This window comes from Hemitrygon akajei, chromosome 6 (assembly GCF_048418815.1).
Source record: "Hemitrygon akajei chromosome 6, sHemAka1.3, whole genome shotgun sequence".
In the NCBI taxonomy this organism is placed as follows: Eukaryota; Metazoa; Chordata; class Chondrichthyes; order Myliobatiformes; family Dasyatidae; genus Hemitrygon; species Hemitrygon akajei.
The window spans coordinates 166424712-166440281 of record NC_133129.1 but is presented as its reverse complement, the minus strand read 5'-3'; the positions used below and the strand labels follow the sequence as shown (position 1 = coordinate 166440281).

The following is a 15570-nucleotide window of genomic DNA, read 5'->3' as shown; positions in this document are numbered from 1 at the left end:
GGGAGGAGGTATAGGAGCCTGAAGACTCACTTAATGCTTTAAGAAAAGCTTCTTCCCCTTTGCCATCAGATTTCTGAATAGTCCACGAGCCCATGAACACTATCTCATTCTTCCTTTTTTAGCATTATTTTATCATTTTTTGCAAGTTACAGTAGTATTGTGTCTTGCACAGTATTGCTAAAACAAAACAACAAATTTCATGATATTTTCAGTGATAATAATTCTGATTCTACTACCTCCCAGCCCTTCAAAAGAAAAACAATCTCTCATTTGTTCTATTTCTTTAATTTCATCTTACACTTAATCCCATTATCTTGAAATTGCCCGAATTAGTTAAGAAACATTTTGCCAAAAGTCATTTCATACCACGTGCAAATTTTATTAATGGAATTTTTTTGTAGTTGAAATAGATGAGGTTCTATGTCATTGCTCCCTCCCCATTCTTAGGCATGATTAATACTCTGCATAGTGCGCAATGACTGGGTTATGGTAACAAGAGATGAATCAGATGCGTCCATTCCTTCTCTCCAGTAATGGATGAGATATCCCAACACCACAAAATACTCATCAATTACATCTCTATGAAGTAGCGTGTGGGAGTGTGACAAGGAATTTTCTTCAGCCTGAAACATTAACTCCATAGGTGCAGTCTGACCTGCAGCATTTTTTAAATTTCGTACTTCCATCATCTGTATTTGTTTTGATATTCATGGGAGGATTGTGAGAGTCTAAAAATCATCTGATTGTCAAAATGAAGAATATGTGTCACTGGTTACACTTGGCTCCTGCACACATGGTTCTTTTGATTCATTTAAGGTACAGAAGCCTTCGGTCGTACATCACAAGGTTCAGGAACAGTTATTACCCTACAACCATCTGACTCCTGAACCAGCATGGATAACTTGACTCACCTCAACTTTGAACGATTCCACAACCCTGGACTTACTTTCCAAGATGCTTACAACTCAGATTCTCAGTATTTCTTTTTTTGCACATCGGTTGTTTGTCATTTCTTGTCTATTTTTGTATAGGTTTTTTTTGTAAATTCTATAGTGTGTCCTTTTTCCCCTATAAATGCCTACAAGAAAGTGAATCTTAGGTAGTATCTATATGTAACTTTATAATAAATTTGCTTTGAACTTTGAAGTTGATGGGAAACGTGCTCGCAGTAAATACAGCCCAGTGTGGTTCTCAACTGTTTTCCACAGGAGCTCACAGCTGCAGTTCACATCGTCTTACATAGACTGAACTCACACAACTAAATTCTTGTCTATTCATTTCTCTGCTGCCACACGCCTACTTTTAAAATAAGCACTAAAGGTACTAAGTAGAGCGACACACATATTTGCCCACTCCTTCCTACCAAACCCCTGGTGACAACCTTTACTTGGTTTTGAAAAGGATGTAGACCCCAGGAGTGGACTCATTGGATGGCTGGTTGAGAATCTCTACTGCAGCCAGTAGGTAATTCTGCTCTGCTCCATCACAGGCTGGTTCTCAAGTGATGGCACTGTAGCACTTTGTGATGTCCTGAGTATTTTTTAAAAGGCATCTCACATGTATTCAGTTTGTTTTTGTTTGGTTACAGCTACGGTATTTTTGGAGTTTTGGAAAAGACGGCGAGCGGTTCTCACTTACAATTGGGACCTAATTGACTGGGAGGAAGAAGAGGTAAGTTCAGAAAAAATACCATTCTTCTCCAGAAGCATCAACTGTAAGTCAAGGGAATTAACACCTGAAATACAAGAAAGTATGGACTGAGGAAAAGATTTGCAGGGTTATGCTTCCCTTTGGCTGGTTGTTGAAGACATATTGTCATCCACCCTCTAGCTGACTACACCATTCCCCTGTGTCAGAACACTCATAGCTCCCATGCCTGAACGCAGCTGCAGAGAGCTACAGAATGGTCTGGGTGGCCAGTGCACCTTGCTCCTTTCACCACCGAGTTCAATTGATATATCATCTTGAACTGAGGGGCCAGATATCCTTCATGTCTGGTCCCTTGGATGTACGGCAACCATGTTCAGCATTAGAATGCAATCAATGACCTTTATAAATAATGTGGGTGAATATTTTTCATGTTTTTCTTTAGTCCCCTGTTAAGTTAGTTGATGAATTTCAAAATGACTCAGAGAGGATTGTTTAGGAGTGAACTGGTAAATTCCTTTGATAACGCAAGCTGTTGGAAGGTTATCAGGGCAGCCCAGGGGTGGGTTCTGAGGTTTCGTCACTCTCGCTGGATAGCCATGACAATGAGAACGTCATAACCACAAAATATCAGTACAAATGTCCCACCCTGAGGTGCAGGCTGTCGCAAGTACTACTCGGGGATATGCCACATGCATTATTTTGATTTCTAAGTCACAGATTAGTTTAGTCTAGGTGAAGTTCTGTGTTCACAGATCCATGAAACTTAATAGGCAAAGCAGTAAAATTCACTTGCTACATACAGGCCATCTTTCATTCCTGTCATTACATAAAAGCAATTCCATTCCTTATTAGTCACTTGGAACTGATATCATCAGGGGTTCTGGATTAAATAATCACTTTAGGAGTATGTTTTCTTCAGTATCAAAGGAAATAAGCCATTCTATTACCATTAAAAACAAGGAATTATTATTTTATCAATACAGAAGGGAATATACTCTGTATCACGCAATTTATCATGATCTTAAGTTCTACATATTTCTGTGTTTGAGTTTTTTTTAAATAACACAAGATAGTGTTTTTTTTTCTTTTTATTTATCAGGATCTGGACCTTGCCGTCAGAGCCAGCATTTCTAGACTATCCCTACTTCCTTCCAAAGAAGTAGTGAGATACTCCCTTTATATTCTGCAGTGGAAGGATGCCTCTGTCCCCCTTGATCCAGATTCTCTTGGGCCCTTCACAAGTCTGTTTCAAGCCCTTACATCCACTGATAGTTATACAGTTTAACCAACCCATTGTGTAGTCTAGCCAAAGGCTATTTTACAAACCTCAAGATGCACCTCTGGGGGAAAAAAAAACAGTTTTAAGTAAAGTGTGGATCTACAGGGATGAGCATGATTAGGCCTACCTTCATAGTTTTCCAAAATTCCACTACGATTTGAACCTTTTCTGAGCACCTCTGCCCTCAGGCTGAATTAGCTGACCTATCTGTTGTTGCTAAGTAGCTGCTTGTCCACGTATCACTAATTATCAGGGGTAAATTTTTTATGCAGAGAGTGGTGAGTGGGTGGAATGGGTTGCCGGTGATGGTGGTGGAGATGGATGCAATAGGGTCTTTTAAAAGACTCCTGGATATGTACATGGAGCTTAGAAAAATAAACTGAGGTAATTTCTAAAGTACATGTTTGGCACAGCATTATGGGCCAAAGGGCCTGTATTGTGCTATAGGTTTCTATGTTTCTTCTATGAATGGCAAAGCCCAGCTTATTCATCCTTCTTCCCCCCTCCCCCCACTATGCACTGCCACTTTACATACACTTAAACTCCACACCTCATACCTATACTGACATAGTTACTGCCCTATCGTTTTTTCATATGCCCTGCTTCTACCTAACAGAGTTCTTCTTGCCAGGTCACTTTGTCATTTTCTGTCAGTCACCTTATCTTCAGATACTCCTGCACCTGGAGTCATATTATGAACCTACTATTAGTCAATGTATTTAAGCTAATCTTATGTATGTATGGCCACACTCAAACAGTTACCGGTACTTATATATTGGGTTTTAGAGGGTTACTCTTGGTCTCACCTACCATCCCATGAGTCTCCACAACTTTCACCATCTTCTACAGGATCCTACCACCGAACACTTCTTTACCTAACCCCCACTCTCCTCTTTTCACAGGGAATTGTTCCCTCCATGATTTCCTTGTCCATTCATCAAGGAGAAAATCACAGATCTGTTTCAAGCCCTTAATTCCACTGATAAAGTAGTGTGCAGTTTCTCCCTCCTGGCACATATCCCTGAAAGCAACAGAAAAGGTACACTTGCCGATTCACCTCCTCCTTTACACTCGTGTGCTGAAGAACGACAATAAACAATATTGTACTTTGAATTAGAATATATTGACGGTGAGCTAAATTCCGGTGGCCACTGGGAAAAGTACCTTTTCACCCAGAAGATTACATATCTTAAATGCTTTATAAAGCAAAAGGAAAATGTTTTATTTAAACCCCCTCCCCTAGAAATTCCTTGGCACTTTATTTAACTGAGTTGATTGTTGGTTCAATAATATAGGACATTCCACACCTTTGGGGAGATCATTTGAGCATCTGAAACAACGGGAAGGTAATTGTTTATGGAGTAGTTAAATAAACTCATCCCATCTTGCAAACCTTTGAAACTGAATGGTTTCCACATTATAGTCTAATTGATAAAATCTGAATGGGTGCAACAAGTGTTTAATTAAAATGATGTTTTGTACGTCAAAATGTATTTTTTGGCAGAGATTTAATAGCACGATAGTAGTTGTTCGCATTCCTTTTGTTGAGGCTACTCACAAATCCAGTTCTCCAAATTAAATGGCTCTGCAGCATATAGTAGGTTTGAAAAATCCCCTATATTTATTCTTGTTAAATTTTCTTTTCATAGGAGGAACTTCGTCCTCAGTTTGAAGCCAAATATTCCAAGAAAGAACGTGTTAATCCCATCACAGGGAAGCCAGAGCCCTTCCAACCATTCATTGATAAACTCAGCAGGCTGCTTGTGTCTGTCTCAGGAATATTTTTCATGGTAAGTTCTCAAGGGGATGCCTATAGTTTTATTGACATAGTTACTTCACCACAATTCATTACATCATCTATATTCTCAGAAAAACATATTGGAGATTCTGGCAAGCTTTTTCATTGTGCTGCAGTGGATCTTGTGAAAGTAAATGTGAGATTTGTTGATTTTTCGTGCAATAAATTGCATGATGGCATGATGTACAATCCTACTTGCAAACCACCACCATTCCTAAACTGCCAAAGTTCAAAGGAAATATATCATCAAAGTAAATATTGGTCACCATATACAACCCTAAGATTCGTTTTCTTACAAGCATACTCAGTAAGTCCAACAAACACAATGGAATCAGTGAAAGGCCTCACCCAGCATGACGGACAAACAACCAATGTGCAAAAGAAAACAAACTTTCCTATACAAAAAAAGAAATGATAATAATAAATAAATAAGCAATAAATATCGAGAACTTGAGATGAAGTCATTGAAAGTGAGTCTGTAGGTTGTGAGAAGAGTTTAGTGATGATGCAAGTGAAGTTGAGTGAATTTTTCCCCACTAGTTCAAGGGCCTGATGGTTGAGAGTTAATAACTCTTCCTGAACTTGGTCTCGTGGGCCATGAGGCTCCTTTTTCCTTATGCCAACAGAGAGAATAGAGCATAACTTGGATGGTGAGGGCTCTCTATGTGTGAGCACTCCATGTAAATGTGTTCAATGGTGGGAGGGATATACCCATGATGGACTGGGCTGTATCCACACTTTTTGCAGGATTTTCCACTCAGTGCCCTTGAATGGAAAACCTCCTCTGCATATCTGTAGAAGTTTGTCAAAGTTTTAGATGTTATGTCAAATCTTCACAAACCTCTAAGGAAGTTAAGGTGCTGCCATCTTTTCTTCAAAATTGCACCTCTGTGCTGGGCCCAGGGCAGATCCTCTGAAATGATAACACTGAGGAATTTATAGTTGCTGATCTTCTCCAACTCTGATCCCCTGAGGAGGACTGGCTCATGGACCTCTGATTTCCTCCTCCATCATTCCTGAATCAACTTCATTCCTAGACCAACTCATCTTAGACTGCCATCATTCCTAAACTGCCTACTTTATTGTGGTGCATGTGACCTGGAGATAAATTCAATGATTATAAAAATAGGTCAGGAAATGTGGGTATTTATTAACAAGTGACTCATATCCTGAGCTCCTAAACACTTCATCAAATCAACAAAACATACAATAGAGATATACTTCAATTTACTGGATTAGCTCAGATCCAGTAACACTGAAAAACTTAGCACAATCTAGGAAAAAGCAACCACTAAAGAAGAAACAAGTGGTTTCACATCCTGTCTATTATCTTTAATGTTTATTCCTCTGTTGCTGGTACATCATTCTCACTTGTCTATCATGTAGAAGAAGAACAGGAACTAAGGACGAAGTCAGGGATAACATCTGGGCTAGGTGCTTACCGCAGGTACAATCTCCGGAAGAGTAATCTGCACCCACCATTGCAATTATCAGTGTGGGTTCAAGTACATTGAGGCTTTTGGGGTGGGTGGTGACATGCCAATCCCCTCTATTGTTCAAAGCATGCGTGGAGTGCATCAGGACAAGATGTGATGTTGTCAGCAATGCTGCCTAGCTTCATTTTGTGACCCATTATAGTATATGAACCCTGCCACTCTGATGGCTGGAATGGGACCAGATTTTTGACTAGCACTAATGCTTAATATCACTGATGTTAAGCATTAGTGAGGAGGTTACATCTTGATTTCTTATAAAAGTCAAGATCACTTGATTTGAATTTATCCATGGTTTCTTGCTTTGGAACAATCAGATTGCCTCTTTGATACACAGTCCTCAACACTCTTACTTATGAAGTCTGTGATGACAGCGACAGACTGGGTGCTGAGTATTTGAACATGAACTAGTCAACCAAATCACAGAAATTGCAAAGAAGCTTATCTGTTTCTTTGGACTAACATTGTATGACCTCATGGACATGATCCTCCCAAGTGAGCTTCTGTTCGAGGAAAGAGCATAGTCTGGCCATCTGATTATTATCAAAGTGGCGGTGGGGCATGGCTTGGTAGGCATCTTTGATGATTCTACAGCAATGGTCAAGGGTGTTCGGACCCCTTGATGGTACAGGAGATGTGCTGGTAATTTTTTGGTAACATACTCTTGAACTTGGCCCAGGTAAAGTCACCAACAATGCCTATATAGCCATTTATGTTACTATTCCTTTGCCTGGTTGCACAAATTCCTGCCGTTCCCTACCTCAAGGACCATGCACGCCATCCCACATGGACTGCTGATCATTTTCTTTTCAGAGATTAGTGTTGGGCAGTAACTTCGGACCATCCAGTAATGCTTACTTCATGTATGTGAATTTCACAATTTGGTGGGACTCTCTATCATGACTTTTGTTTCACCCAGCTCATTGGCAGTCTTTGGTTTTCATTTCACTCTCCCATACTCAGTCATGCCTTCTGCTTCAAGGCTAAACTGCAGCCTAGAATTTCATTAAGTTGGGTCACCCAAGAATAGCTGTCTAAGATTGATTTCAGTAAATCAGTTCTGAAAAAGGATGTAGTACTTAATAAGTTAATCAGTTCTGCTTTGCAATTTCTGATGAAGTATCTTTCTGGGCCTGTCACTTCGCTCAGTTGTTCACTCATGTCACTGCTCAGGGAACCGGAGCCTTGGAAGAATAAAATTATTAATTTCCTCCCAGCTGGAGTGGTCTGTTTCAGTTATATCTCAGGTGTCTTTATGAAGCACGTTTGATCACGAGGTTTCATTTAGTACCACGTGTTTTGTTCTTTTTGGTACTATTGAGGGTAGCTACATTACTAATGATAAAACTTCCTATGTGGGACGAGAGCGGATTCTTCAAATGCCTTGCCCACTTCTTTTTATACTGTAGGCACCATCAGGGCCAGTAGAACCCAATATCGAATCTTCCTTGTGGACTAAATGTCACTGTGGTAGCACAGAGATTAGCGTAATGCTATTACAGCACCAACAGTCCAGGTTCAATTCTGCTGCAGTCTGTAAGGAGTCTGTCCTTTCATCCCATGGGCTTTCTCCGGGTGCTCTAGTTTTCTTCCACATTACAAAGACATGCAGGTTAGTAAGTTAATTGGTCACATGGATGTAATTGGATGATGCAAACTCAGACGGGCCCATTACCTTACGATACCTGCAAATAAATAACAATAATGGTCAGAATAAGGCGTTATTTTTGCTCTTAAGTGAAGAGCCTTAACTTTCTGGGTGCTACCTGTCACAGAGCTATGTGTCCACATAATGTTCAGCACAATATGCTTTGAAGAAATTTGTTCCACCAAGGTCCTGTTATAGAAATCTAACATAGGTTGAATGTACAGTCGTTGCCAGCAAGAACATATTCTTTACAATGACAAACCAATGATCTTCAACGGGCTTCAGTAGAGTTTGCTGTCATTCAGTGTGTATAAGCTTTGCAGCTAACAACGCTGATAGCTTGGAAGTACTATGTGGGCCAATCAAGAATTTAGCAATTTCTGCCTTAAATATGCCCAACAACCTGGCCTCCACAGCTGCTTGTGATAATAAATTCCACAAATTCACCACACCCTGGCTAAAGAAATTTCTCTGCATCTCTGTTTTAAATGTGTGTGTCTCTATCCTGAGGTGGTGCCCTCTTGTCCTAGACACCCCCGCCATGGAAAGCATACTTTCCGCATCTAATCTTGACATACCTTCCACATGTAAGGTTAACATCCAGGTTGAGTCAGTGGTGAAGACGGTGAATACAATGTTGGCATTCATTTCTAGAGGTATAGAATATAAGAGCAGAGGTGTGTGCAGTCACAGTGTTTCAATTCATTGTATTAAATGCGTACAAGGTCAAACTACACACACAAAATGCGGAAGGAACTCAGCAGCCCAGACAGCATCCATGGAAAAGAGTATAGTCAGGCTCTCTGGTCTATAATTTTCTTTCTGCTGCCTCACTCCTTTATTAAAGAGTGCAGTGACATTTGCAATTTTCCAGTTCTCTGGAACCATTCCAGAATCTTATGATTCTTGAAAGATCATTACTAATGCTTCCACAATCTCTACAACTGCCTGTATTAGAACCATATGTGTAGTTCACCACATCCGGATGACCTATGTTCTTTTTGTTCTTTTTTGAGCACCTTCTCCTTTGTAATAGTAACTGCACTTACTTCTCTTCCCTCACACCCTTCAACACCTGGCACGTTGCTGGAGTCTTCCACAGTAAGGATTGATGCAAAATGTTCATTTAGTTCATCTTCCTTCACCTTGTCCCTCATTATTTTTCTCCAGCCTCATTTTTATACGGTGCATTGGCCTTCATCAACCGTGGGACTGAGTTGAAGAGCCGAGAGGTAATGTTGCAGCTATATAGGACCCTGGTCAGACCCCACTTGGAGTATTGTGCTCAATTCTGGTCACCTCACTAAAGGAAGGACATGGAAACAATAGAAAGGGTGCAGAGGAGATTTACAAGGATGTTGTCTGGATTGGGGAGCATGCCTTGTGAGAATAGGTTGAGTGAACTCGGCCTTTTCTCTTTGGAGCGTCGGAAGATGAGGGGTGACCTCATAGAGGGGTATAAGATAATGAGAGGCATTGATCGTGTGGATAGTCAGAGGCTTTTTCCCAGGGCTGAAATGGCAAGCACGAGAGGGCATAGTTTTAAGGTGCTTGGAAGCAGGTACAGAGGAGATGTCAGGGGTAAGTTATTTCACGCACAGAGTGGTGAGTGTGTGGCATGGGTTGCCAGCGGTGGTGGTGGAGGCGGAAATGATAGGTCTTTTAAGAGACTCCTGGATGGAGACATGGAGCTTAGAAAAATAGAAGGCTATAGGTAACCTTAGGTAATTTCTCCGGTAAGGACGTGTTCAACACAGCTTTGTGGGCCAAAGGGCCTGTATTGTGCTGTAGGTTTTCTATGTTCTTTCTATGTTTCTTGCGATACTATATCCACTCTCATCTCTCTTTTATTTCTATATACTTGAAAACACTTTTTCTATCCACTGATATTGCTTGCTGGCTTGCTTTCACATTTCATCTCATCTCTCGTAATGATTCTTTTAGTTGCTTTCAGTAGGTTTTTAAAAGCTTCCAATCCTCTGTCTTTCCACTAATTTTTGTTGTGTGCCCTCTCTTTTGCTTTTGCATTAGCTTTGACTTCCCTTGCCAGCCATGGTTGTACAATTTGCCATTTGGTTATTTCTTTGTTTTTCAAATACATCTATTCCACACCTTCCTCATTTTTCCCAAAAACTCAAGCTGTTGTTGTTTTTCTGTCATCCCTGCCAGCATATCCTTCCCATCTACTTTGGCCAACTTGTCTCTCATATCACTGTAATTCCCTTTACTCCACTGAACTGCTGCTGTGTCAGACTTTATTTTCTCCCAATCATATTTCAAGTTGAACTCAACCATATTGTAATCATAATGTTCCTTTACCTTAAACTCCCTAATCACCTCCAGTTCATTACATAAAACCCAATCCAGTATAGCTGATCCCCTAGTAGGCTCAACGACAAACTGCTCTAAAAAACCATCTCATAAGTATTCAACAAGCTTCCTCTCTTAGGATCCATTAACAACCTGATTTTCACCATCTACCTGCATGTTAAAATCTCCCATGACTATCATAACGTTGCTCTTTTGACAGGCATTTTCTACTTCTCATTGTAATCTGTGGTCCACATCCCAGCTACTGTTGGGAGGCCTGTATATAACTGCCATCAGGGTCCTTTTACCCTTACAGTTTCTTAACACAACCCACAGGGATTCACCATCTTCCAGTCCTATGTTACATCTTTCTGATGATTTGATGCTATTCTTTACCAACAGAGCCACAGCAGCCCCCCTGCCTACCTTCCTATCCCTCCAATTCAGCTCCAAACTACAACCATTCTGCTGCCGTGATTCAGTGATGGCCACAACATCATACCCAACAATCTGTAAAAGTGCAACAAGATCATCCACCTCATCTCTTATACTCTGTGCATTGAGATACAACACTTTGAGTGCTGTATTTGCCACCCTTTTTGATTCTGCATTCCTAATGCATTGATACTCACCCTGCTGGCTGCAATTTTGTCTCATCATCTGTCTGCCCCTCTTGACAGCCTGACTGCAAGCTATCTTTATTTTTTTTTACCATCTATTCTATCACGAGTCCTTTCATTCTAGTTCCCATACCCCAAATTAGTTTAAACCCCGCCCTCCCCAACAGCTTTAACAAACCTGCCAGCGAGAATATTAGTCTCCCTTGGGTTCAGGTGCAAACTTTCACTTTTGTACATGTCATACCTCTCCAGAAGCGATCCCAGTGATCTAATAACCTGCAGCAACTTCTCAGCAACAAGTTTATCTGCCAAATCATCCTGTTTCTACTCTCACTGGTGCGTGGCACATGCAGCAATCCAGAAATTACTACCCTGGAAGTGCTACTTCTCAGCTTTCTGCCTGGCTCTCTAAATTCATTCTTCAGGACCTCATTGCATTTCTATCCAATGTCATTGGTAGCAATATATACCGAGATATCTGGCTGCTCTCCTTCCCTCTCCAAAGTGCTCTGGACACAATATGAGACATCTCTGACCCTGGTACCTGGGAGGCAACATGCTATTTGGGTGTCCCATTCATGTCCCCAAAATCTCCTATCTGTTCCTCTGATCTCCACCTCTCCCCTCTTCTCCCTCTTTCCCTTCTGCACCACAGACCCATGCTCAGTGCCGGTAACCTGGTCTGCATGATGTTCCCCTGGGAGGTCATTTCCCACAACAATATCCAAACCATTATTGAGGGAAGTAATGAATAATTAACTGACACACTTGGCAGTACAGAGCGATCATGTCGTGCAGTGTCTGATACCCCTGCTGAAGCACCTGACTCAAAGTTGTGTTAAGCTTATAAGGAAGTGAAATATAAAGGATATTGCACCCCATTTTAGTTTCATGTTATATAAAAATGAATATCTGAACTGCATGCGAGTGTGTGAGGTTGGACTGCTCCTAGCGCCGAGACGGTGTGGTGAAATTGCGAACAGCTTTGGGCTGTGCAGCCCAAGCATATCACTGGGTCCGGGTCCTCAAGCGAGGCACTACCCACTGCTGGGACAATTTAAACCTCAGTCCAGATAGACCGGGAAGCCCAAGTGCTAGAATCGGAGGCAGGGTGAGGGTCAGGCTGACTCTACTCTTTCTCCCACGATGTTCATTCCTTTCTCTGCAGCGCTGAGGCTGTGAACTGTTCAGCTGACTGTCATCTCTGCAAGTTAGGCAGCATTTTGCTAATACGATGAACTGAAGTCAGGACTTTGGCTACTCTGGCTGTTCCAGAGATTTGGATCCAATGGTTTCTTCCTTTGTGGTTTCCTATAACCAACCTCCCATGTAGGATCTTGTCAAAGGCCTTGCTGAAGTCCATTTAGACAACATCCACTGACTTGCTTTCATGAACTTTCCTGGTAACTTCCTTGAAAAACACTGTGACATTGGTTAGACATGACCATCATGCCCAAAGCCACGTTAATGAGTCCTAATCGCCCTGTCTATCCAAATACTTATATATTCAGTCCCTTAGAATTCATTCCAATAACTTTCCCTCACCGGCCTATAATTTCTTGGCTTTCTTGGCCTTTCTTGAACAACAGAACAACACTAGCTACAGTATCCTCTAATCCTCTGACACTTCCCATTGATAAGGATGTTTTAAATATCTGTTACGGCCCCTGAACTTTCTGCACTAACCTCACACAGGGTCCAAGAGAACACTTTTGTCAGGACCAGGGAATTTATCCGCCCTAATTTGCTTCAGAAGAGCAGAAGCTCATCTGTATGGGGTCCATGACCTCACTGGTGTTTTGCTTGACTTCCATAGAAGCACAACTGAGCACAACTATATGGAGCATTGGTGCAGGAAAGCAGCATCCGTCATCAGAGACCTCCACCACTCAGGACGTGCTCTCTTCTCGCAGCTGATATCAGGAAGATGGTATAGGAGCCTCGGGACTTGTACCACCAGTTTCAAAAAGAGTTATTACCCCTCAACTATCAGTCTCTTGAACCAAAGGGAATTAACTTTACTTAACTTCACTTCATTATTGAAATGTTCCCACAACCTATGGATTCATTTTCAAGGACTCTTCATCTCATGTACTCGATTATTTATTGTTTATTTATTTATTTTTGTATTTGAACAGCTTGTTGTCTTTTGCACACTGGTTGAACACCCAATTTGGTGTGTCTTTCACTGATTCTACTATGGTTATTCTATTATGGATTTATTGAGTATGCCCGCAAGAAAATGAATCTCAGGGTTGTATAGGGTGACATATAAGTACTATGTAATTCAAATTTTTATTATTATGTATTCTTATTTTACAAAGCGGCACAGCATATCATAGAGCAGATACAGTACAGCATACCTACACAGCCATCCCATGACAGGAAAACATATAAAACTAAGAAACAGAAAAAAACTTCTAATTTAAGTTTAAATTAACATACAACCAAAATTGATCCCACGCGTCTTGCACTTTTCCCTCACTGTTAGTTCTTCCCAACATGTGTTCATATGATGAAATCTTAACCATTTTGTCATTCCATTCCCTCACAGTGGGACATCTGGGTTTTTTCCAGTTTTGCAATATAATTCTTGCAGCTGTGATGAGACCCACCTTTAAAATAGCAAATTTGTCATTGTTTACATTAGGTCCTATCTCCCAGGAGACAAAGCTGATGGTAGTTGTATAAGGTGACAAATAAGTACTTTGATAATAAATTTGAGCTTTCCCAATCCCTCTTCCAGTGGTCCTGAACGACCTGTGCTGTTTTTCTCACTCCAGATTGTGCCAGACCTGCTGAGCACCAACATTTGCCAGTTTTATTTCAGACAGCCAGCATCTGTCGTACCTCACTTTCATCCATCCACTATTGTGTCACGATCCAAGCCCAGAATGTCAGCCGCATGTCAGTACAAAAAAATTTTGGAGTCAGAACACACAGTGCAGTAAATTTTGGAACATTGCTGACACCCACACAGAGTGAAATGTTTGAAAGGATTTCATGATGTACAATCACAAATGTAACTAACACCACTTTTAGCATTTTAATGCTGCAATCAAGGTACTGAAAGGATTTTAAAGCACAGGAGATTCTGCAGATGCTGGAAATCCAGAATAGCAGACACAAAATGCTGGAGGAACTCAGCAGGTCAGGCAGCATCTATGGAGGTGAACTAAGAGTTCACATTTCAGGCCAAGATGCTTTACCTCCCTTGATGAAGGGTCTCATCCTGATCGAGCAACCAGTTTGAAACACCGGCTCTTTATTCCTCTCCATAGATATGGCCTAACCTGCTGAGTTCCTCCAGTATTTTGTCTGTGTAACACTGAAAGGAATTTGTTTACTCCAGTTGTCTTAAACTCTTAGCTACTTTTGTGTTTCACAGGCATTTTTTGAATACGCAAAGCAGAATTAGGAGCAGGAGAGTGCCTATCATTTCGCGTGCCACAGTTCCCGAGGAGTCATTGGACGGCATAGAGGGAGTGTTTAAAAGAAGCGAGCAAGGGTAGTCGAGACAGTGTGTGCGCCACAGTCCCCAAGGGGGCACTGGATTATGTAGAGGGAGAGAAAGCTTAAAGAAGTGAGTGAGGACAATTGGAACAGTTTGCACATCACAGATCCCACGGAGACATCTAGAGGGGGAGAGCTTTTAAAGAAAATGGAGGCAGCCTGCACATTTTGCACGCCACAGTTCCTGAGGAGTCTTCAGATTGCACATAATTAGGTACTTGGCAAGGTCCAATTAAAAGAAGCTAGGTGTAAGTGGAGTGGCCATTGTGTGAGTGAGGAGTTGAGGCTTTGACTCATTGAGGCTTTGGAGGGGTATAGACAGGTAGGAACAAATGAGGTTCTCGATGAATATAAGAAATGCAACAGAACATTTAAGGAGGAAATTAGGAGGGCTAAAAGAAGGCATGAATTTGTCCAGGTAAACAAGGTGAAGGAAAATCCTAAGGGTTTCTAACAGATATATTCAGAGCAAAAGGATAGCAATGGACAAAATTGGTCCTCTGAAAGATCAGAGTGGTAATATATGCATTGAACCAAAAAAGAAGAGGGAGATATTAAGTGGATTTTTTTTGCATCTGTATTTACTCGGAAGACGGATACAGTCTATACTTTGCATTACACATCTATAGAAGTTTGTCAAAGTTTTAGATACCATGCCCAATCTTCACAAGCTCCTAAGGAAGTAGAGTCACTGAGATATAACATTAGCTAATGGAAGCAATAAGGCGTGTGTGTCTGATTTGGGAGGAATGGTCAAAAGTTCAGTCACTCTCCAACAGCACTGTGCCTACCTTAGACTTCTCCAGCCAGTATGGAATAATTTCTGACTGCAGAGATTCTGCAGAAAGTAACAATCTTACCCTGTATTGACTGCATATGTAATGATTTTGCAATATTATCTTTAACAGAAAAAGGCTTCCTTCCCATATAACGTAGGAATTTTCTCTGGATACTTCAGTTTCCACCCACAGTCCAAAGACTTATCGGTTAGTAGGTCAGTTGGTTATTGTAAATTGTCCTGTGATTAGGTTAGTGTTAAATAGGGTGGGGTGTTGGGAGATGCAGCTCGTTGGGCCAGAAGGATCTGTTCTATGCTATATCTCAAACTACATATGTGAACTAGCAAGAAACTAACCCCAAGCTGGTGTTAAGCTAACTTAAGAAGGGCAGCATCAAAAACAATCAGCTTCAAACCAACTCCGAACAAACAAAACCTTAAATTAGGATCAAACTAACTAAATTTCAAGGTATCCTTAGGT

General features: G+C 41.1%; 1 protein-coding gene across 1 annotated transcript in view; it reads left to right on the top strand.

Moving 5' to 3' along the window:
- The window catches only part of ano3 (anoctamin 3), a 386470-nt gene that overhangs the window by 301743 nt on the left and 69157 nt on the right, over nucleotides 1–15570 (top strand). Inside the window, exons 15-16 of the mRNA XM_073049723.1 lie at nucleotides 1589–1671; nucleotides 4579–4719. Of these exons, the coding sequence (XP_072905824.1) occupies nucleotides 1589–1671; nucleotides 4579–4719 (224 nt within the window). The remainder of the gene's footprint in view (nucleotides 1–1588; nucleotides 1672–4578; nucleotides 4720–15570) is intronic.